This window comes from Pristis pectinata, chromosome 23 (genome assembly GCF_009764475.1).
Source record: "Pristis pectinata isolate sPriPec2 chromosome 23, sPriPec2.1.pri, whole genome shotgun sequence".
Lineage (NCBI taxonomy): Eukaryota > Metazoa > Chordata > Chondrichthyes > Rhinopristiformes > Pristidae > Pristis > Pristis pectinata.
In genome coordinates, this window is record NC_067427.1 from 8,006,461 (window position 1) to 8,031,183 (window position 24,723).

The window sequence follows — 24,723 nt, forward strand, 5'->3', positions numbered from 1 at the left end:
TTTCCGGTAACCCTGTTGGTTACGTTGTGTTTAAAATAGTTCAGGAATTGCTGCTTTTGAACTGATTTGTAGTTTTCATCAGCTGACTTGGTCAGAAAAGCACAACAGACTGATTTGTGCAAAGGCACAGTGAGCCCCTGCAGCCCCTCAGAGTATCCTGCTAAGTCCCTGCCTAAAGAGCCATTTTGTAAAATATTTGGCCTCTATTACAATGTTTTCTCCCAGGCCATGAGAGCTCACTCCTTTGAAGGCTGACTATTTCTTCCCTCCCCTCTGTCCCCAGTGCACCCCTTGCGTCTTTCTCTCTCCCTCCCCTTCTTCTCTTGCCCACCCTTCTCTCTCTCCTTTCATCCCCTTTCCTCTCTCCCCCTCCTCTCTTCCCCTCCTCTCTTCCCCCCTCTCTTCCCCCCTCCTCTCTTCCCCCTCCCCTCCTCTCTTCCCCCCTCCTCTCTCCCCCCCTCTCTCCCCCCTCCTCTCTCCCCCCCTCTCTTCCCCCCCTCCTCTCTTCCCCCCCCTCTCTTCCCTCCTCTCTTCCCCTCCTCTCTTCCCCCCTCCTCTCTCCCCCCTCTCTTCCCCCCCTCTCTTCCCCCCCTCTCTTCCCCCCTCTCTTCCCCCCTCTCTTCCCCCTCTCTTCCTCCCCCTCTCTTCCTCCCCCTCTCTTCCCCCCCTCTTCCCCCTCTCTCCCCTATTGTTCTCTTCCCCCCACACCTTGCTTTCTTGCTCCTCCCCCTCTCCCACTCCCCCTCCCATGCCCCCTCTTTCTCTCTCTTCCCATCAGTGTATGAGGGTCAGGGGTCAGATGGTGGGCTACCTGACCTGCTTGCTGTGCCTTCGGTGAGATACCTGCCCCACCAGTGAGGGCACCCGTTGGGCCAGTGCACCTGTCCCAGGGCTGACTGTTCCAAGTGCTGACACTGAGCATCTCTGCACGAAAGTGAGGGAGGCAGCTTCTGCACCCCCAGAACAGGGTCCCACCCCACTCACTGCCTGGCCCCAGCCAACCTCTCAGGAAGCTCAGCAGCCCCTTCTCAACGGGAGCCACAACATTATTACCAGCAGGTATAAAATGCTGTCAACACATGTACATAGTGTTTATCTCCCTGGAAACAATATGCCTTCTGGTGTTGCAAATTAGATTTATTAATAAAATGTCTATTCCCCTTTTCCCCCTGGTCTTGACCACAAATCAGGGGTAATATTTTGAAGTTCATCCTTTAGTTTGGTTTGGGTCTTGCCCGTGACAGATTAAGAATGTCGTCAGAGTTAGAATGTGTATTTAAAAAAAACCCTTAAAAATAAAGACGAGGAGCTTATAAAAAGTATGGCAAGAAACACAAGGTTGTAGATTGTTTTGTACACAGTCACCACTGGCCCGCGCACTCAAATCATTGAACCGGTGCTGCCAAAACATCACTTTGTTTTTCCCCTGTTGGTTTTAGTTTTGTTTTCGTAGCTGACCTCAGATCTCTTGGAATCAGGTCATAGAAAGTTATGGAATCAAGGACATCATCCGTGTTGGCCAAAGAGTGAATTATTTGAGCTAATTCCACTTCCCCAGCCCTGTGTGTTGTAACACTCCAAATGTACTATCTGCGTGCCATTTAATGGTACTGAGGGATTCTGCATTCTTTCCCCTTTTTGGGCATCTGTCAGGACTTCTGACACTTTTTGGGTGAATTAATTTTTTCCTCTGCATTATAAATGTTTGAATTGAGTGTTCCTTTTCCCTTAACTTTCCTCTAATCCTTTATTTGATTGACTTCATTATTTGTCTCTCAGCTGCTGTACAATATCTAACACCAAAGTATTAAAGTGCTCTAACTTTAGTGCATTAAATTTAATTTAAAATTTAACTGTTGTGGAGGTAGGCAAACTGCAGTGGGTCCGGGTCCTTGCTCAGGCAGGAGTTAATTCTAGCCATGACCAACCTCTCAAAGCACTTCATCACAGTAGATGTGAGTATTACCGGGCGATAGTCATTGAGGCAGCTCACCCTGCTGCTGTTGGGCACCAGTATGATTGATGCCCTTTTGAAGCAGGTGGAAACCTCCGACTGCAGTAGTGAGAGGTTGAAGATGTCCTTGAACACTCCAGCCAGTTGGTCGGCACAGATTTTCAGTACCCTGCCAGGTACACTGTTGGGCTCTGACGCCTTGCAAGGGTTCACCCTCTTGAATGATGTTCTGATGTCGGCCTCTGAGACAGAGATCACAGGGTCGCAGGATGCTGTGGGGATTCGCACAGGTGTAGTGTTATTCTCCCTTTCAAAGCTGCATAAAAGGCGCTGAGCTCATCGGGGAGTGGAGCATCACTGCCATTTATGCTGTTAGGTTTCACCTTGTAGGAAGTAACAGCGAACCCTGCCACAGCTGTTGTGCACCCGACTGTGTCTCTAACTTCACACGGAATTGCCTTTTCGCTCTCACGATGGCCTTCCGTAGGTCATACCTAGATTTCTTGTAGGGTTCTGGATCGCTGGTCTTGAACGCCACAGATCTAGCCCTCAGCAGACTGCGAATCTCCTGGTTCATCCAGGGCTTCTGGTTTGGGAAAACTCGGTACGTTCTCGATGGCACACATTCATCCACTCAGGTCTTGATGAAGTCGGTGACGGCCGTGGCATATTCATTCAGATCTGAAGATGAATCCCTGAATATGGTCCGGTCCACCGATTCAAAGCAGTCCTATAAACGCTCCTCCACCTCCCTTGACCAGACCTTCGTGGTCCTCACCACTGGTGCTGTGGTCCTCAGTCTCTGCCTATATGTCGGGAGTAGAAGTACAGACAGGTGACTGGACTTGCCAAAGTGCAGGCGTGGGATGGCACAGTCAGCGTTCTTGATGGTGGTGTAGCAATGATAGAATGTGTTGGCTCCTCTGGTTCCGCAGGTGACCCATTGGTAGTAGTTTGTCAGAGACTTCTTCAAGCTGGCCTGGTTGAAGTCTCCCATGATGAGTGGGAAGGCATCAGGGTGCGCTGTCTCATGACTGTTGATCACGGTGCTCAGCCCCTCCAGTGCCCGCCTGACGTCTGCCAAGGGTGGAATGTACACCGCTACCAGGCTGACGGCAGAGAGCTCCCTCAGCAGATAAAATAGACTACACTTGACTGCCAGACGTTCCAGGTCAGGGGAGCAGGACTAAGAACCTCCATGTCTGTGCACCATGATGAGTTAATTACGAAGCAAACACCGCCACCTCTGCCTTTACCTGATGCTGCCGTCTAGTCCATGCGGCGGGTGGTGAAGCCCTCAGTCCAGATTGCTGGGGGTGAGCCGTGCCTCTGTGAAGCAGAGTACACAACTATGTCCCTAACACAAAGGAATATTTCAAATCTATATCAATGTGAAAACAGGATGTGATGGGGACTCTTGAGAAGAGGAATTAAGTTCAATAATACATGCATTGATTTTATTGTTACGGCTCCTCTACATTATAAATGTGTGAGTCAAGCCTTCCTTTTCCTTTGCTCTGCTTGCTAACCATTGTTTATATATTTATTTATGGTTTTATTTGATCAGTTTCCCGATCTAACTTTAAATGTCTGAGACAACGTACCTGCATCTTAAGAAGGTTGTTGCATTTTGTCTTGAGGTACATGTATGACTTTATCATTCACCTTTGGAGGCATATGGGCCAAATGGGATTATTTTAGTTGGGCATCTCGACTGGCATGGATGAGTTGGGCCAAAGGGCCTGTTTCCGTGCTGTATGACTCTGTGACTGCATGTCCACACGTCTATGTATTAAGTTGTTGCTCTGAGAGCATTAATGTCCTTTGAAAGAAGTCAGTGTTCAGGGTCAGAAGAAGCTTGAGGCATTATAGAAAAGTTGAGGAACAATTCAATTGGCAGTTTTGGTTGTGGTGGTAGTGTTCACCAGGCAGATTGAAGAAGATTGCCTGTAAACAGTGGAAATTTAGCATGGTATTGAGGATAGACTACTTCCTGACCTGTAAACAGTTCTCACTTGTATACATAATCCTGAGGCAGAGGGTGAGAGTTGATGGGAACTCTAGAGCAGAGGAAAGGGAATTCAAGAACTGGGATGCACACAACTTTACAAAATGATCATTGAAAACTGAAGGGAGATGATTAATAAATGAGTAAAGAAAGCAACATGCTTGGAAAGGAAGCAGGTGAAGGCCATACAACCTCCTGCACCCACTTGACCATTGAATGAACTCGCTGCTGCTGCTGTCTTCAGGTCTACATACTTGACTCCTGATCTCCATATCCTCCAATCCCCATTAATGAGCACCAAACCATCAATCTGAGCCTTGAATATACTCAAGGATTCAACACCCATCGCCCTGTGTGGTGGAAAATTCCAATGCCCAGTGTGAAGAAGTTTTTCCTCATCTCAGACCTAAGTTTCAAACATAGCTAATCTTAAACCTGTGCTCCCTAGTTCCAGTGTCTTCCTTCTGGAAGAAACAATGCATCAGGATTCAAACTGTCAGTCACTCTTAGAATTTTGGCAGACTAAATGAGATCACCTCTCGTCCTTCTAAACTCCACTGGCAATGGACAAGGTGGTGGAACTGTGAGGGAAAAGAGCTAGAATGGTGGGCTTCTTGTGAGTTGAAGCTCAAGAGATGCTCTAGAGTTTCTGAAGCATTTAGTTGCCTTTCTGTTTTGGAATTAAGTGATGTATGAACATTTCCTATGCTGTAAGTGTGATCGTTTCTATATTTCTCCCAGCAAAAGTTCAGATACATTTCACACTCCCACATGAAACAGCAATAACAGTATCACTATGGGTTAAAAAATAGACGGAACAAAATATGAATGCACATTTTCCATGCTAAGTGATTCATCTCTCCGGAGTGTTTTGAGGGTGGACCTTTTAAGAAAAAAATACACTTAATTATGATGTCATGTGGAAACAATTTTGCAGTCCGAGTTGTTACCATACACATGTTACAGCTTCTAAGATGAATGAATTACACAAAGTGGAAAAAGAATCTTAATGCGCATTATTAAAACATAATGTCTACACTTGAGCCAAAAATTGCGAAGAGAATAGTGGTGTAATGCACATATTCAGCAGCCAATGCTCAAACGTGCTTTCCTAATATATAACATCGCTGATCGCTGTTTGACAGAAAGAATGATAAAGTGAATTAGAGCTGTTAAACAGCATCTGCTTAATGTTGGGTGACCTTTTGTCTAAAAAAACACAATCCCAAGAGTTTTTGTTTTGGAAACCACTTTTTGCCGACTGCCTTTCTGAAATCTACCAGCTGAGACATTTCTTCCATTCAATAAATCACTTTAACCCTCGTGTTGTCCAATAGTTAAAGAGTGCAAATTCACTGCTTAGACAATGCCGTGGTAGCTTGCTGAATAGTAGCCGATCTTTGATTCAAGGAAATTGGGTCAAACATGTTCATGTAGTCTCTTGCGATGATCCAGAGCTATAAAATTTTCAGGGCTATGGTGATGTCTATTGTAATTAGCAGGGGTGCTCCCATGGTTCTGACGTATGCAGGCTCCTTTTTGTCAATGTCATGGTCTTAAAGTTCTCACTCTCTGTGTTCCAATCCCTCCATGCCCTTGCTCCTGCCCATCTTCAGCTTCATTTCTACAACCTTCCAGTCTCTATACTCCATTTCTGAGCCTCCTGCAGATCCCGGATTTTCTTCATTGCTTCAGATGTGCCTGTTCCTTCAGCTGCCTGTGCCTCGAGGTCTGGAGTTTGCTTCCCAAATCTCTCGACCCCTCTGCTTCTTTGAGATCCCTCCCTTAACCTACTGTTGTAGTTCCTCGTGTGGGACTTTGGCTGAATTTCTCTCACAAAGCATAGTAATGTCTCTATTCCTCAGTAATCTGTTACTGCAAATCAGACCTGTTTTCACATTGATATAGATTTGAAATATTCCTTTGTGTTAGGGACACAGTTGTGCAGGAGCCCTCAATCCCATTCCACTTAATTGCATTCTTAAATCTAGTCAAGCATTAAGAATCTGTCAATCACAGATTTAAAAATCAACAGCTAACACAGCAGCAATTGCTGGATGCGGAAGAGTTGCAAATTATTGTGTGCTTTCACTTTAAAAGTGTATGCGTTCCACTTGCTTAGTTTCGTGTTCTGTGGCTTGAGCTTTTACAGTATCACATCCTCATTGCCAGTTTGGTGTCTGCAGCATTGGTGTTATAGAATCCTTAGGTACTTAAATAGGACATGGCGTTCTCTGCAGCGGGAAACCATGGGCTGCACCAGCACCTCTACTTCCTCAGAAGGCTTCGGAAATTCGGCATGTCCCCGATGACCCTCGCCAGTTTTTTTGTTATAGATACACCAATGACAACATTCTATCTGGATGCATCACGGCTTGGTACGGCAACTGTCCTGCCCAGGACTGCAAGAACTTGCAGAGACTTGTGGACACAGTCCAGTCCATCATGAAAACCAGCTTCCCCTCTGCTTTCCGGGGGCGGCTGGAACTGTAGACAGAGTCTATGATACTCTATCTACACTTGTTGCTGCCTTAGGAAAGCACCCACTGTGTAATTGAAGACCCCTCCTACCCCGGTCATTCTCCCTGCCCCCCCCCCCCCCCCCATTGGGCAGAACATACAAAAGCTTGAAAGCACTCACTACCAGGTTGAAGGTGACCATTGAATGGACCTCTTGTACGATAAAGATGAGCTCTTGATCTCACAATCCACCTGCACGAGGCCCTTGCACCTTATTGGTCTACCTGTACTGCACTTTCTCTGCAACTGTAACACTATATTCTGCATTCCATTATGGCTTTTCCCTTTGTACTACCTCGATGTACTTGTGTTTGGAATGATCTGTCTGGATGGCAATTTTTCATTGTACCTTGGCACGTGTGACAATAATAAACCAATTACTAATTAGAAGGTGCAACGCAATGTGCTGGGAGTGACATCACTACTACCTCAAGCCCTGTCAATATTTCCTAATTCCTTCCCATCTCGTGAAGATTTTGTTAAGTCCCCAACTGCAATTAACCCATGGTATAGAGGCATACTGAGTCTTTTGGAAGACATTCATGGATCCATTTGGTCTGCCCATCCAATAAATCTTTTTTTCCTGCAGTGTTCCTGTCTTCTGAGAGAATTCTGTATACAATTTACAAAGACAACATCTGTCATTGATAGCTTGTGGAACACTCTGCTGCTTAATTGCTATGATAGAATTTTGGTTAGTCCAGTTTGTTATTTTTAATCTCATTTGTTATGTTAAATCTGTTTTCTGGTTAATCCCAGCTGGCAAGTGATATTAGCAGGCACATTCTGAAGTTAATTAAAATGCTCACTGTTGAGAGACAGTTTGATCATTGTCTGCAAATTTCTGGCTCCTTTCCTTGGCAAATAGCCAGATTATCAATGTTGAAATTTGTTTTGCTTAAATTTTCAACACTTTGAAGTCAGTTTGAATTGCGCTGCACACAAGTTATCTTCACACAAACCAATAGCTTGTGCAGTCCTAAACAAGTTGGATGGTACACTGGTCTGTAAAGTGGATTGTTATATTGTGTGATGCACAATGCATTCTTAAAATGGCTACATTGCATTTATTTTACAATTAGTGCTGTCTCATGTTATTCACAGTTCAATTGAATTCTGATAAAAGGTCATTAACCTAAAACGTTTTCTGTCCTCTGCCAGTGTGGTACTATATTGGTCAACAAATTTCACGTTATAAGACAGTGATAATAAATCTGATTCTGAAATATAATTCAAAATCCTTCACTGATGATCCATAGATAAGAGTTCAAATCCCATTGTGGTAACTAGGCAATTTAAGATTAGTTAAATAAATAATTAAAGTTGGAATTAAACAGCTGGTGGCAATAGAAACTTTGAATTGTCGTTAGATCCCATCAGGGTCAGTAGCGCCATACAGGGATGGAAATCTGCCATCCTTACCAACTCTGGCCTGTGTGTGTGACTCCAGAACCACTTTGAACAGTCTCGGTTCAGGGGCAATTAGGGGTGGACAATAAGTGCTGGCACTGCTAGTGACCTCCACATCCTGTGAATGAACTAAACAAAATACTGCCTGACCTTCTGTTGAATTCTAGTGCCCTCTGTGTCCTTTAAATGTATTGTGTATTTTTGTCCAGGAATTTAGATTCAGGAAGCAAATCAGAAAGCGTTAACTGGAGTTTTATGTATATTGGACCTCTTTTGAGGTGTTTATCATAATTGCATGTCCTTTGTAATGTCGCAGTTTTGTCACACTTGCAGTCACATCAGGGCAACACCTGCTTCAAACTTGCAAATCTAGCCGTAGACTTTCCTTTCTGTCCTTCCACCACAGATGGTGCTGTTGTGCTCCCAGTGATGTCCAACCCCATTGTCCACAACCTGCCCAATGTACAACGTTGATGTGCTGGAGCACAGTTTTTGCTGCACCTGTACCATGATTATGCTGATGAAGTGGTAGTACCCTGAGAAAATTCCTCTGCATTTTCTTTCAAATAAAAGGGGCTTCTAATTGTTGCAGTGACTGGAAATTAATCAAACAGCTATGACTGTACCAGAAATTGGGCTGAATCAGAGCTGGGGTGTCACTGGTTAATTAAGCAAATTGCCGACAGTTTGAAGACATTGAGTCAGGCTTGGGCCACCGATCAGCATCAATCAATGCCTGAAGAAATGGATTCCTGCTTTGAGCAAGATATCTGGTCCTCACAGCTGGTTTAATTGTATTATCTCTAGGTGATATTTATGTCGAGCAGCATCTGTGGGAGGAAAGGAATTTTTGACAGTTTGGGTCAAGACCCTGCATCAGGGTTGTTCCCCCTCCCTACAGATGCTGCTCGACCCACTGATTTCTTCCAACAGACTGTGTGTTGCTCCAGCTTCGAGCATCTGCAGTCTCTTGTGTCTCCAAGAATTTAGGCTGACGTTCCATTGAGATGAAATGTTAATCTTATGTCTGCACTTTGTGGTGCATATAGAAACAAAATCTCATGCCCTTATTTTGAAGTGAAGGGAAATTTTTCCCTTGTTATTAACATATACTTGATTGCGTTTTTATTATTTTTGTTTATGGGACTTCACTGTGTGCACATTAGCTGCTGCATTTCCTGGATGACAACTGTGAATATGACTTTGTAACTGACTATCAAACACTTCTTGAGGTGGAGACAGCTGTGCTATTATTGCAAGTCTTTCCTAAATCTGTTGTTTTCAATTAACTACTTTATTCATGAGCTGCATTTAATTCATTTTCACAACTTGCTGCCTCTTTTGGACTTCACATCTATCTCAAGTTCATTTAACTTCTCCTGATTACATCCATCACCAACTAATCACCCTGATATTGGCTGACTTTACTTATTTGCTGCTGTTACCTGGTCCTTGTTTGTCAAGCCACTTTCCAACGTAAAACACTTCTGTGCATTTACTTAATTGGAAAAAGTCAGCAGTCTAAAGTTTCCCAAACTTCCCACACTTGTCAGTTAGTATTTGTGTGCCTTTCTGCCGCCATTTCTACTTGTCCACTGCAAGGCTGATTTCCAGTCTTGAAGCCCACATACTTATTCAGTTAATTTCCACCAATCTTGCAGCCTAATTTCCTATTTGCGTAACAAATTCTCATCCTGTGGAAGACTGCCTTCAATCCAAGAAGGCCACATGTTTACTTAATTTTTCTTGCCCTTTTGAAAATATTCCCTGGTGACACTTCCCTTTTACCTTGCTACGAAAGCAACTTCAATTTATATCATGCCCTTAAAGCATCAAAGATAATCCAAAGAGGTTACAGGATTGTCACCAAACAAAGTTGACATTTTGCCACGTTTTTGAGATCGGGGCTGAAGTTTGATGGAACGTAGGCTTTAAGAAGCATTGCTGAGGAGGATAAACGTACAGTCAGACTTACAGAGGAATTCCAGAGCTTAGGAACTTGGCATCTGGGGGCATGACCATTGGGAATACTTATCTTGGCCCCAACAGTCCAATAGGGACTGGGTGAATGTGACTGAGTGTAAGTTAGGACATGACAGCATAGTTTTGGTTGGCCTTCAGTCTGCAGAGCATGGGACAAGAAAGGCCAGCTAGAAATGAAGGTGACAAAGGTATCGATCAGAGTTTCAACAACACCTACCAGGATGTGATGGACACTTGATTATTAAACATAGAACATAGAACATTACAGCACAATACAGGCCCCTCGGCCCATGATGTTGTGCCGACTTTTTATCCTGCTCTAAGATCTATCTAACCCTTCCCTCCTACGTAGCCCCCCATTTCTCCATCATTCATGTGTCTATCTAAGAGTCTCTTAAATGTCCCTAATGTATCTGCCCCCACAACCTCTGCCGGCAGTGCGTTCCACGCACCCACCACTCTCTGTGTAAAAAAAAACTTACCCCCGACTTCCCCTTATACCTTCCTCCAATCACCTCAAAATTATGTCCCCTCGTGTTAGCCATTGTCACCCCGGGAAAAAGTCTCTGACTGTCCACTCGATCTATGCCTCTTATCATCTTGTACACCTCTATCAAGTCACCTCTCATCCTCCTCCTCTCCAAAGAGAAAATCTCCAGCTCGCTCAACCTATCCTCATAAGACATGCTCTCCAATCCAGGCAGCATCCTGGTAAATCTCCTCTGCACCCTCTCTAAAGACCTTCCACATCCTTTCTATAACTTCGGCTCCTCTATTGCAGGGGTCCTGAGTGCAGAATAGCCCGTATTGCCTTCGATTCATGGCCTCAACTTGCGACTTCTCACGCGTGTCAGAAGTGTTAAACACAGCATGAACTTTCTAGATCTATCACTTCATCTTGCAATATCTTCTGCCTTTCTGTTTTGTCAGCAACAAGTTAAGGAAAAACGCATCCTCTGAATCATCAGTAGCTAAGCCATGAGAAATGCACTATTAATAGATTGAAGTTGTTGCAACAATGGAAGCTTCCGTTTATCAAAGTTTTGCCAAATCTTTGTTACATTTCCCATCCCTACATAGTGTGTGGATACATTACAACAGGAACTAAATGCATTTCGATGATTGTAAATGACAATAGGCATCTGGGCTTGTGAAAGGTATTTATGGAGGTGCAAGTCTGTCTTTCCTTATTCCTCTTTCATTCATTCACTTTATTCTTCCTTCCCTTCCCTTCTGTCTCTTTTCCTGTCTATTTCACCTCTATTTTGTTGACTCTCTCTTTCTATCCTCTCGTTACAATACGGTATGAATTCCAACTCTAAATACAGGGTCAGAGGGGATGCATCCAGAAATACAGAACACTTGCACATTTATGAGCATCTGCTGTTAAAATTTTGTGAATGAACTGCCTGGGAATTTCCAAATTAAATCAAAACCATGTCGTCTTGGTTAATAAGCAGTTTCTTTCTGCATGAATGATATCCAGTGTAGAATGATGAGCTTCATGATGTAACCAGTTCTCCCAAGTGCGCGTGGGTGAAATTGGTCCACACAGTATGATTATGTTGTGCCTTTTAAAAAGGAACCAGAGTGAAAGAAATGGTCTGTGTTCCACAATCCCACGATTTTCTTCTGAAGCTACCCCACCAGAATAAAGCTTCTGTTATGGCTCACAGATGAAGATTAGCAAGAGAGATCTTTCTGCCCCTTGTAATTCACAAGGAAAGGGAATGGGAAGGGGGACGGGGATCCCCCTTTTTTTGGTTCACTTTTTCACCGGATGTGGTCATCCCGGCTAGCCGACATTATTGTCCATGTCCATTTTGGAGGGAATTTGAGAGGGAGCCACATTAATGGGCCTGGAGTTACAAATTGGCCAGATGTGGAATTATTGGTTTCCTTCCCTTGAATATCAATCCAATAATTTATGATAATTGATTAATTTTCTCAAAATTAGTTTTTTTTTAATGTTTAATGACTTGGATTTCCCTGCTACCCTGGGGGGATTTGAACTTCTGTCTTTGGATCAATAGCCCAGTGCTCTTCAGCTAGCTCAGTAACTAGGCCACTGTGCTGCCACTAGGGGTGACTGAAGAGGCAGCAGTTGTGGAATGTTGTACTTGGCCATAAAACATGGATGGAGAAAGTCCCAGACCACCAGCTACTTCCCTTCAACCATTCGGTTCTTGAACCAACCGGCACAGCCCTAATCACTACAGTTTAGCAACACTATGATCACTTTGCACTAAAATAGATTATGTTTTTTTTTTGTTCTAATTGTGTTTTTCTTGTAAAAAAAATTGGGTATAATTTATATCTAATTTATGTTTTTCTCGTGAGTGCTGCTTATGATGCTACGTGCCTGTGATGCTGCTGCAAGTAAGTTTTTCATTGCACCTGTGTGTACATGTACTTCTGCACGTGACAATAAGCTCAACTTTGACATTTTTGACTTTGAGGAAGGAAGTTTCCACAGTTTGATGTCCTGGGAAAGGACTGGAGTTTACAAGGGGTTTTCTGGTTTGGATTCTGCTTAAAGCCCCAGAGAGGCCCGTGGTCCTTTACAACCAACCTGTTTACAAGTGTTGACTTGTGGAGAGAAAACTAATATTGGCTTTTGGTTCGGGTTAATTTAAACCAATGCAAAGGCACTTCATGCTGTGTTTGATGTAGTAAAGTTGAGTATAAACACTGGCAGTGCTAGTTTGTAGTTTGGCAAAGGATTCAGCATCATGGGAATTGAACTGGCTTCTCAAGGATGAGACAGGCATGATTAGATCCATCAAGGACTCTGAAGGCACCATGACATGTCTGCTTAGCAAATTAACTTAGATTTTAAATTCACAAAGCAACATTGCTGTCTTTTCTGGGAGATTTGTAGTCTGGAGGTTTTCCCTGTATTTGGGAAAACTAGTTATTTATTAGAATGTACAGTGGGAAATGCTGATTTATGTCCAGTGTGCACAAAATTCTCTGCTTTGTTTGAAGTGGTAGTCAACTTGATGAAATTGCCATCTCGACAGAAGGCTGTGAATAGCAAACTGGGCAGTTGGGAAAATAAAGTAATTAAATATATTTTTTAAAAAAGTTAACTTTGACTTCAAGGAAGGTCTTTCATCTTCTTGCATTTCTCATTTACATTTCAAAGCAATACGCATTTTAGTTTTATAACATTTTGTATTCAGTTGTTTAACTTGAGATGCTGATCTGTTAATTAAATAGTGGGTGGAATCATGTTGGTATGGGAGTATTTCCAAAGGGAGTTATCAGCAATTGCTGCACGTAGGTTGGGGCTGCTCTTGTACAGAGTCCATCAACAGACTCTGATTTTGGTGGAATGGGGCACCCCGAGGTATCTGCCCCTTGAATCCCACATGAGCCAAACCGGTGGGTGAGAATGAAGATTCCTGGGGATTATAAAGATAAAGGTGAATTCAGATCATTTTGTTTTTTGCTTTTAGTGTCCGATGTCCGATCGAGGAACATACACTGGTGGTTGATGCAGAGCTGGGATCGAGAGTGAAATGTGTTTGAGCTGCTTAAGATTAGTGCAAGGTTACTGCAAAAAAAAACCCTTGTATCAGTATTGCAGTTGTGCCACAGTTTAGCCACCGGATCTCAGATTAGATCTGCATGAGATATAATTTGCTTAGATATTCAGATGTTGGGAGGGGAAAAAAAAATCCAAGAATATCTCAGAGTTTTACACTTTTAAACTTCCTGAACTTCAATTTTGGCCATTAGAATTTTCTGATATTTTTATTTGTTGGTGCAGTGCCAATGCAAATGCTAATTAAATCTTATAAGATTTTTGCACAAAATAAATGACATGTAAACTTGTAACTTTACACAAAAGAATTGACGGCAATCGAACCCAAGTGTAAACTCTGAAGATTTTGGCTCTTATGTGAGGGATTAATCAAGCATACGTCTACTTAATTAAAGGAAATCCACCATGCTGCTCCCTTATTGTCTTGTAATACTATACATTCAGTATTCTCAAGGGCAATACATTGTTCTTCAACTGAATATAATATTACACTATACATTTCAAACGCTTGAGGAAATCTGAAAATAACACACATCAAAACAGTTTCATATTGTAGGCAAAATACATCATCACCAAATCAAATGATTATGATTAATAATTGACAAGAAAATGGACCACAGTTTTCAAACACCTATTTATTGCACTGATTGCATTAGGTGCCTGAACTGTGGTAAAATGTACATTTTTGTGTGTGTGGAGTTATTCCAGCCTTCTGTTTGAAAGTCTTTGATGCATTTTTTCCCACCACATTTTCCAAGTGTGTTATTCATACAAGTTATCATGCTTTGCTTGCCAGTCATTGAGAAGGTACTGCTCAACACAAACTTTAAATTGGAGAAGGCAACTTAACTCCATCAGATTTTTGTTTTGAATGTTGTAAGATCGTGACAGGACAAGATTGTACTGGCAACCCTGAAATAAGCGTCTCAATTTTTGCTTTGTACATGCAATTACCCAGGGTGTTCTCTCTTGCTGTCCAGAAGTAGCTAAGCTGGTCCTGCCCACTTCCACTTTGCTTAAAGATCAGAGCATGGACAGACACTTGATATAAGTTCTGAAGATAAAGTGTGATGTTCAATGAATGTTGGATTTGCATTACAAACGTGGAATGTGCTACAGTAGCCTGATGGTGGTTAACACCAGTCATCACCAGTTTTCTCATAAGACCGGGTGCTCATTACAAACACAAAGGTTATATCACAAAAAGAGGCAATTCAGCCCACTGCATCCATGTTGGCTTTGTGTAAGAGCAGTCCAGCTCACCTTTTTCTCTTGCCCTCTTCCTCGTTGTCCTGTAGTTTATTTTTCCTTTTTATGTTCATCCCTGCTTCTCATTTAATGCCAGGATTGAATCTGCCTTTTCTACTCCTATCAAGTTTGGGCTGGACATCAAGCACCCTTTTACACTAATCCGATACGAATCCCATTTTATTCCCCCCACACTGCCATAAACTCTCCCCACTCACCCACACACAAGGGGCAATTCACAGTGGCCAACTAACCGACCAACCTGCATGTTTTTAGGATGTGGGAGGAAACCAGAGCGCCCAGAGGAAACCAACGTGGTCATAGGGAGAATGTGCAAACTCCACACAGGCAGCACCGGATGTCAGGACTGAAGCTGGGTTTTTGGACCTATGAGGCAAAAGCTCCATTAGGCATGCCACTGTGCTGCTTAAGTATACTTCTATCTATAAATCATGAACAGACTTTAGTATTAGTAATGTTATTTTAATTATTCCACAGAATCTATAACACACAAACATTGCATGCAAGTGTCAATAGCAAGAGCTGCACTTACTACCCATTCCCCTTGATCCGAATAGGTTGCCTATAAATAAAAGGGCCCAGAGCCACACTCAGCCCAGCCAAATAGTGTCGATCCTTTGCACTTGGTGAAGTGGTTAAGTTATTTCACTAGTAATCCAAGAGTGGGGTGTATGAGTTCCAATCCCATCATGACAGTTGGGGAATTTAAATTTAGTTAGTTACATACATTTGCATCTTTAAAAGCTTGTTATTAATAATGGTGACTATGAAACTATCAGAATGTTATAAAAACCCAATTCTTTTGCTAGAATCTTTCCTGGAGGAAATCTATAATCTTCACCTGGTCTGGCCCATACGTGACTCCAGCACATTTCAATGTATTTGATTCCTAACTGCCCTCTTAAAATAATCCAGCAACCAACTCAGCTCAAGGGCAGTGAGGCATGGGGAATAAGTAGAGCTCTTGCTAATGACACTTGCATCCAGTGTGTAAATGGACAGGAGAAGACTCACTCATCTCCACCTACCCCTTTGCATTGATACCCAATAGCACAGCCGCCTTATTTTACCTGTTTTCTCAACTATATGAATGGTTTACTAGGCTCATTCACAAACAGATGTGCCCAGAAGTGTTTGTTAATTGACACCAGAGTGGCAAAACGCCAAGTTATAAAAAGCAAGTGGATTAGTTTTAACATGGAATTGCAGTTTGAGAATACAGCATTACTGGAGCTCAGCAAAGTCACATGGACTTCAGAAGAGGAATAGATGAAGCTAACATAACATCCAACAATTTATTACGGAACCTACACCAATATTGTACATGGGCATTGTTTTAAGAAGATAGAACCAGTTCACAAGTCACTTTGTTAATCACACTGAGGAGATTTAATCAATTTGATTAGGTTGTTGAACCAATACAAAAGCTTGCACTAACTCCCAGCTGATCTGTTATAATTTCGGAATGCCAGATAAAGTAATGAATTGCTGAAAACCTGAATTAAAGTCGTCCTGTCATTGTATCGTAGAATGTTGCCGCATTGAATCCGGGCAGCCAGCTCGCCACCAGGCCTCTGGTGGAGAGCAAAAAGATGGGGGAGCTTTTTGGTGCCTTAACGCTTTGCTTCGTCGGAATTGGAAAGGGAAGTAGGTGGAGAGGAAAAGGCAGAACAGCAAACAAGGGTCATCAGAAGCAGAATCCCACCCAATTGTCTACAAAATTGCTGCCACCTTTGAAGTGCAGCCCCTGTTACTTTCACCGCACCCTGTTCCAAACAAGATTCACCCAGACTTTGGAAATAATGTCCCACTTTACTTGAGTCATTTGCTTTGGGGAATTGTGTTCCTACCAAACTATCTGCTTTCATTTGTCTCTGTTTTGCTGTTTTCCATATTTGGAAGCATCTTACTAACTTTTCCCATACCTGGCTGAGACGACCATGTACAAATCTTTCACTCTTTTCCCTTCCATCAATTCTGTTCCTGACTATCGTCCACTTCGCAAAAGACCAAGCCATACTCCTCTGGCCAGTGTGTTTCCTCTCCATTTCTAAAAGTTTAACCATTTCCTCTTCTGTCCATGCTGACGACAACCTACCCTTTATTGGTGTACCTCACACCCTCAAGTTCACTAAGGCTCTTTTGGTGACGAGCAGCACAGGATGCCTGTGTCTCTCATGTTGGCCAAGAGCACTCTTAGAGGTAACCACCATCTCGCATTCTAAATCTCACCCCAAACTGCCACACCAGTCTTGGCCTGCTCCATCTCACTGGACCTACGTTTAGGCGATGGCATGATACTTATCCGTCGCCTTATACTTCACATTCCGCTAATGCTCACATTAAAGTGACGGTGACTTTTAGATGCTGCAACTTCCTTCTCATCGTGGCTGATTTCCGAACAGCCTTCCAGGTTAAACCTTCTTCGCGTGGTTTTCCTGAGTCCTCTCCCATCAATGTGATAAGTCTGTTTAGTCTCTGTGGTCGGACAGGAGGAGTAGTACCAACAGGGTGTGAGCCCTGGTTAACACCACACTTCCTCTTTGACTTCTGTTTAATAAGGCAACCAGACATTTAAGTTTATGTCTTATTTTGCAGTTGGTCAGTCGGAAAGACAAAGCCATGTTTGAGAAGCTGGATTACTTGGTGACTAAGGAAGACAACTACAAGAGAATGCGCGAATTTATCAGCAGCTTGAGGATGGTTCCCTGTATCCCCTACTTGGGTGAGTCAGATGCCTGGTTGTACCGTGTAAACCAGCTCCAGATGTGCAAAGGCTGAAAGAATATTGTGGTGTTTTTGAAGTGCATCATTGGAAAAAAAAATCAGGCTGGTGATTCATAGGACTGTCGAGTCTCAGCTGTAGTGATCCCACTTTCTCTGCTGAAATACTGTCTCTCTCCACCAGAGATGATTGATTGCTTCTTGTGGGAGATGAAAATAGAACCATTCCCCAGAAAAAAGTGCATGAAGACGCAAAGAGGTTTAATCTCAGAACGTTGATGCCTCATTGTGGCTTAGTTTGACGCAACAAGTGCAATTGCGTTGTCTGATTAATGTGCATCCATGTTATATGACTTGGTACACAGTTCGTTGTTTGTGTATCTGCTACTGAACTTGGTTATTGGGCAGAGGAGTGCAGGTGATTGCAAATACTGGCAGGGTATGTTTCCACTCATCCCTGTACTTGAACGTTTGACGAGAGCTTTAGATTTAAGATCTGTGGTTTGAGAGATCACTGGTCAGATTGAAATCAGAGTGTGATGTTAGCTGTTATATATGTCTTGTAATCCTCCTGGTTCTCCAGATTTAATTTTCATTTTTATTTTGCTGACTTGTTTATTGATGTGGGTCATTAGCAAAAGGCCCAGCGTCTCAGATTTCAGACAGAAAGTCATTTTTATTATGTAATAAATGCTGATCCCCAGGAAGGTTCCTGAATGAGGATTCCAATGGCTCTTCACAACAGCTGTAAGCCAGATCGTTTTAAAGACTAGTTTCAACCTCTTGAACCCTTTGAATCTTGTAAGCTTAATTCATCTCAGATCAAGAGAGTTTCTAGCCATACAAGACAATAAACTTTTTTGTATTTCATCATAAAAGTCAAACAGGTAATAATGTTGATTGGTAGTGCTGTATCAGAAACCAGAAACAAGTCATCAGATCTATAATCCTTTTTATTCTGCATTGCATTGTTAATGTTTTGATCTTTGAATGTGCACTGAAATATCATTGCAACAGGAAGAGGTGTCAGGCTTATACTGAAAAGACTACAGATTGTACTTTAATATGTCACAAGCCAGTAATCCAATCTTGCATTTCTGTTAAACATCTCCAGCTCAAGCGGTGTGTTACGAATTTGCACTTTTGCCTCACCCTCTCAGTTTTGCTGTTTCATTAGATGATGAGAGGTGTTTGTTATCACCAACATTGCATGCAGTTGACATTGATGTCTACAAATTGAAGACGAAGCTCAAACTGTTTATTCCGCAATGTAATGGGCCAGAGTGTGTGGAGGGAATAATGGTCGGGGTATCACTGCTTATGGTTCAGTGGTGGAAACCTGACAGCAAGTTCAGGAGTACAACAGATGGAGGTACACATGGGAGTTTGTTGGCTGCTCTCTCCTCCACGGGACAGGCTATTCACAACCTTTCCCCCTGCCATCAGCACAACTCTGATCACTGATGAGAACAGAGGTATCTGTGAATTATTCTCACTGTCCACAGAATAAACCATGAACATATCGTGCGCTGTTGTGTGAAGTTCTGAAGGTTTGTCTGCCTGTTTCCATCAGTAATGAGGCAAGGTTGGAGGGACTGTTTTTTCACTGTAGAAGGAAGCAGCAAAGTTTATAAAGATAGAAGAGATGAATTTAAATAGTGCCTTCATTACATCCTGAAAACATCACAGGTGGTCTCTGTACCACTTTATCATTGCTTTTTCTGTATTCTCTTCCAATCCAAATTGATAATGAATGTTGCATTCGTAAGGAAGCCCCACAGTTCTTCATGTACTTCAAATATGTCTCTCTGCTGAAGGGCATTTTGACATATAGACACCTATGGTCTCATTTTAAAATTAGACTTTTATGGAATCTGATATTGTGGAAATGCTATTTTAATATATGACGTATGTGCAAAATAACTCAAGATTTCTCTGGATTTATTTTGGCTGGTTACTATATTGAGAGGTATTTCTGACGTATGTAATCTTAGATATAGAGATAATTCCTTTTATAAACCATCTTTCTTTTCCTCAAATCATCAAGGTCAAATGAAGATTAGCCTGGGGCCTGTTTGAAGGCAGGTGGAGTAAAGGCAGCAGCTTTCAGAGTGTATGCCATCTTCGAAATGCACTGCAGTCACAAGCCAAGGCTTCCTTGGCAGTACCTCTGAAAGCTGCTCCCTCTACCACCAAGAGCAGTGGGCTAAAGTTGAACTCTTGATCTCCCAATCTACTTCATCATGGCCCTTGCACTTTGTCTACCTGCACTGCACTTTCTCTGTAACTGCAATATATTCTGCATTCTGGTTTTTCTTTATATTTTCTTGATGCAATTATGTCTGGCATGATCTGGCACACAAAACAAAAGCTTTTCACTGTATCTTGGTACACGTGACAATGATAAACCAATACCAGTCTGTTGCTCATGACGTGGTCTCCTCTACACTGATGAAACCCAATGCACATTGGGTGGCCACAGGGATGTCATTGAACCTCCAGCCATCGGTCACTAATTCTCCACCACAATCCCACTCCGATCTCTCTGTCTTTGCCCTCATGCATTGTTCTAGTGAAACTCAACGTAAGCTCCAGGAACAGCACCTCCTCCTCTGACTTGGCACATTACAGCTGTCAGGACTCAACACTGAATTCAACAGTTTTGTACAATCAGCCACTCTGGTCTTGCATCTCATGTTTCCAGCACTTAGCTTTTCCTTCTGTCCTCTTTTTGTACTGAATGCGATCAACCTACACGTGGACCCTGATTGCTGGCCCAAATGTTGCTTCCCTCCTCCTGTAGATGACGTTGAGGAGAGGGAAAGTGGATCACCCAGGGTCCAACATGTAGAGTGGCCCCATCTAAGGTGCACTGGTAAACAGTATGGAAGAGATACTCAGAACCTCAAAGTAAATAGGAATAGGGCAGGAGATGTACATTTACACAGGTATCAGGCCAGTTAAGGATTAACATTGGTATGTTTTACACACAGCGAGTGCTCAGCATGTTGCAAGTGCTTAAAATACTGCAATAAAAACATAGGAACAATTTAGAAACCGGACACACCTGATGTGAAATGGTTGGAAATAAAACAATGTTGGGAAAAGCCGTACACCGGGAAACTGGAAAAGAAATGGAGAGCAAGTCAATGAATGCCGGCAGAGAAAGGGCGGTGTCGATATTAATGAAAAGCTGCCTTATCCATCCTGGATCTCTCAGCGTTTGGGTAAGAACCCCTTCAGGGAAACTGGGGGCAACTTGCTAACCTGAGATCTTACTTAGAAAGCAAAGTACTGGAAATCTGAAATGTTAGCAGAAAATGCTGGGAGCATTTAGCATGCTTCTCTGTGGTTGTGGGGTGTGGAACAGAGTGAAGGTTTTGGGTTTGAGGCTGACGAATGCTTCTCTTTCCTCCCGTGCTACCTGACATGCTATGTAGACCCAACAGATTCATTGGGAGGGATTGTGGACTGCTCCCAAATAAGTATTAGTTCTGAGCCTGTGTTCAAAGGAGTAGCCATCACACCACAGTGTTTGTCCAGCCTGCATTCTCCCTCTTCTCTCAGTCCTTGAGGATCAAGGATGATTTGCTTCGGCTCTGAGGTAGTTGATGAGGTTAATCTGGAACCACAGGCAGATGGGCCATGCGGGTGGGTAGTTTGTGAACTGGTGAGTCCCTTCCATCACTGACGCAGGGCTTCTGTGAGCTCCTGATGCATGACCTCAAGGCTCTGAATACAATTCCGAATATTCCTTCTCCGCTTTGAGAAGACGTGGGTCAGAGGTTCGCAAGAGTCGGTGAGGTTGCTGCACTTGTCCAAGGGGCCCACTCTTGAATTTTCTTTTCTCTCCGTCCACCTGGTAATCTCCTCCCACAGCAGAACTCGAGAGGGAAGCATTTCAGGAATCCGGCGTCATGTATGTGAATGACGTGGCCAGCCCAAAGTAAAGTGCTTCCCCTCTCTTGCACAAGTAAGAGGGAGGAAGCAGTAAGTTGAGGTGCTAAATATTCTCGGTAATCGGAGCGTAGCTCTGTGCCACCAAATGGACGTGATGGATTGTGTGAGTGGGAAAACTGAACTCGCAGCTTTATGTTATGGCTTCTACTAAGTTCCTTGCTGAACTGAACTCATGTGCTTAAACCCTTTGTGGAGGTTTTGACAGAAGGCCTACAAGCTGTGTATGATTAATCTAGTGCCACATTTAGCCTGCGATTCTAGACAGACTGTGGCTAAGAACTTCGCTTGAACCGCTTTTAAGTACCGAACCAAGTCAGACTCTAATTTTCCGGTTCCATCTGCCATTGCTACACAGGAGTAGCGTACGGTCTTGGTATTTACAGCGGAGGCTTCATTCCTGCTTCACTTTGGCACATTTCTCGATGTGAAAGAGAAAACCTCAACACTTGCAGGGACCACATATCCACGCCATCTGTCCTGGCAGTTGTATTCAATAATACTTGTCTAATTTTACATGAAACAGATGGAGGGTCCTGCTTTAATATCTCTTCCCTGATTTCCCACTTTAGAAATGGGGACCCAAGTTTTCCGATTCATTAAAACTAGTTCCCTCATACCTCCCCCAACTCAGTGCCAACTGGGAAAGCCACTCTTTAATTCTTTTTCCAGCAATAAATGTCAGCCAAGCAGAATTTAAATATTCGCTCATCTTGTTTTAAGAGTGCTCGTATTAATCACTGACAAATCCCACTGCTCAGTGACATGATGGTGTGGAAAAGACTAGAAGAGTAAAAGTGTAGGGAGGAATGGGGGAAAAAGTGAAAGTTGTTGCTGATTTTGTGAAAGAAAATGTTGATTTAATAAATGTCAAGTCTGTAATTGTTCTTGCTACCAATTTCAGATTGTGCTTTATAAAGACGTTTGTTTGAATAATCAAAGAGACCCAGGTTTGCCAAACCAAAACACCAACCCCAAACTTAAATGCTGAAAATTTCAAATCAAGTTAATAATATTAATAATCAATATCAAATTTGCATCATTGTTTGTTTGTTCCATTATCTAAGGTTGATTTTTTTCAGCCAGGCTTGAATTTTTTTTTAAATATCAATAAACCTCCATCTCGGTAACATGGGCTTCAAGGATGTGGCTTTTGAAATGTGTTCATTACACTGAGATGAATGGCCAATAGCTCCTGTTGTGTTCGAAAGGCAATAAAGCACAGATGCTTTAAATCTGAAGTGAAAGCGGAAAATGTTGGAACTACTCAACGAGCCAGACAGCCCCTGTGACGGGAGAAACAGAATCAACATTTCAGGTTGATGAACTTTGACGAAAGCTTGTCAACTTGAAACATTACCCCTGTTTCTCTATCCACAGGTGCTGCCTGACCTGAACATCTCCAGCGTTTTCTGTTTTAATTTTGCATTCATTATGACATGTAATGCGCTTTGTTGGTCAGTGATGTTACAAGGTGGGAATGGGTTGCGGATGTGGGTTGGAAGGACTGAGGAACCCAGAATGGTAAAAACTTTGAATGTGCAGACTAATCTTGGAGGAAAACTTGGACTACAAGCAAAATACCTTGTGTATGACCCTACAACTAAACAATCAGGCTTCAACCACAACCAGAAGTGAGATAAAGATTGTTGATGGCTGCTGTGGTCACCTGATACACAAGTGGCACCTTTACACCTTTCCTGTCTGTGATCGAGGAAATAATAGTCAAACTGTGGGACACATAACAACATCCTGCCCACAACGTTCCTGGATGACATCTTGGAACTATATTTTTTCTAGCGCAGTGCATTGTACTGGTTACAAGTCCTGAAGTTAAAACCTAGACAAAAGTTCCTGCTCTTAAAGTCATACGAAAGAAGCTGTTTTTACGATTCTTATTACCAGTTGCAATTTATTATAGAAACCAAAAGTTGATTTATTTGCCTACTTCTTTTTAAGTAACTGAAAGCACCTGAGTTGTCCAAACAATGATAATAACCAGAAAGATGCCCCTGAACCAAATTGGAACCACAAACAAAACTGGAACATTCAGGCCCAGCAGATGTGTCCAATCATGTACACCACTTAACCCTGTTCTTTTGCAGAGCTCAATCACATTGTCCCACACTTTTCTCACCAGTAAACAACATCCTTGTTCACCCATTCTTTCTCTCTTCGAGTCCTCTTAAGCTTTTAGTAATTCCTTCAGTCTTTTCCAGCTAAACTGTATCCTTTCAGTAACGTGGGATGCAGAAGTGTGTACAGCCTTCCAGCAGGAGCCCAGCTCATGGTTTATATTGTGGAAGATTACCTACTTTGATCTGTGCTCTGTGCCTTATTTTATATACAACCTAACATCCCATTAATCTCATTGCCAGGAGCCAGATGTTGCTTTGATGTCCTATGGGATCCATCTACTGTTGAGTCGCAGATGAATGAAAGGTGGTGTCTTAGGAGTAGTTAGATGTGTGCTTCCTGTAAGCTAGACGTAAGTGTAGCGAAAGACAATCTGGCCTTCCCTTCGCTGGCATCCCATTGGGGTTTGGGCTTGCTTGCATCTATGGCAGAGGTCATGGGATGCTGAGGCTGGCTGGAAAAGTGGCTAGACTTTGTTTAATGCCTTAGTAATATAAACCCAGAGCATAGGAACATGAAGCTGGAGTTGGCCAGATTGTCCCTTGAGCTTTCTCTTCCATCCAATGTGATCATGCCTCAGCTCCAGTTTCCTGCCCAATCCCATGACACTTAATTCTCCTTTCTAAAAAAAAGATTCTACCAAATCTGATCTTGAATGTACTCAATAATAGAGCAGCCACAGATTTCTAAGGCAGAGAAGTACAACATTTGCAACCTCCAATGAAGAAGTGTCTTCTTACCCGAGTCCTTATTGGCTGCCTGTTTACTCTTCGGTTGTGCTCACTGGTTCTAGGGTCCCCATCCTTCCACCAGCGACCCTGTCAATCTTTCTTGGGATCATGTGTGTCTCAGTGACTCACCTCTTGTTCTTCTAAACTCCAGTAAGCATGGAACTGTCTGAACCTCCTCACACCGCTTTGCCCCAGGGATAAGTCCGATGTATCTACTTGGCACCACTTTGGGGACAGAAGCCAACCATCACCCATCACCCAATGCCCCAGCAGTTACAAAGCCCTGTGCAATCTCAACAAGGCTTACTTCCTCATTTTGAAAATTGTTACAATTTTTTTTGCCAAAGTCTACCATTTGAATTTGAAAAGATTTTGAAGATAGCCTTCTACCGATTCCATCTAACCCTGGATAGATTATAATAGTTTTTTTGATAATCAGTATAAGTTTCCCGTTTATTTATCTCTTAAGGGGTATTAAAAT

General features: G+C 42.7%; 1 protein-coding gene across 3 annotated transcripts in view; it reads left to right on the forward strand.

Annotated features, from left to right (window-relative positions):
* Window positions 1-24,723, forward strand: part of LOC127582257 (ras-specific guanine nucleotide-releasing factor RalGPS1-like) — a 636,204-nt gene that overhangs the window by 238,659 nt on the left and 372,822 nt on the right. For all 3 annotated transcript variants that reach the window (XM_052037419.1, XM_052037422.1, XM_052037421.1), the window contains one exon: window positions 17,293-17,419. In XM_052037419.1, the coding sequence (XP_051893379.1) occupies window positions 17,293-17,419 (127 nt within the window). The remainder of the gene's footprint in view (window positions 1-17,292; window positions 17,420-24,723) is intronic.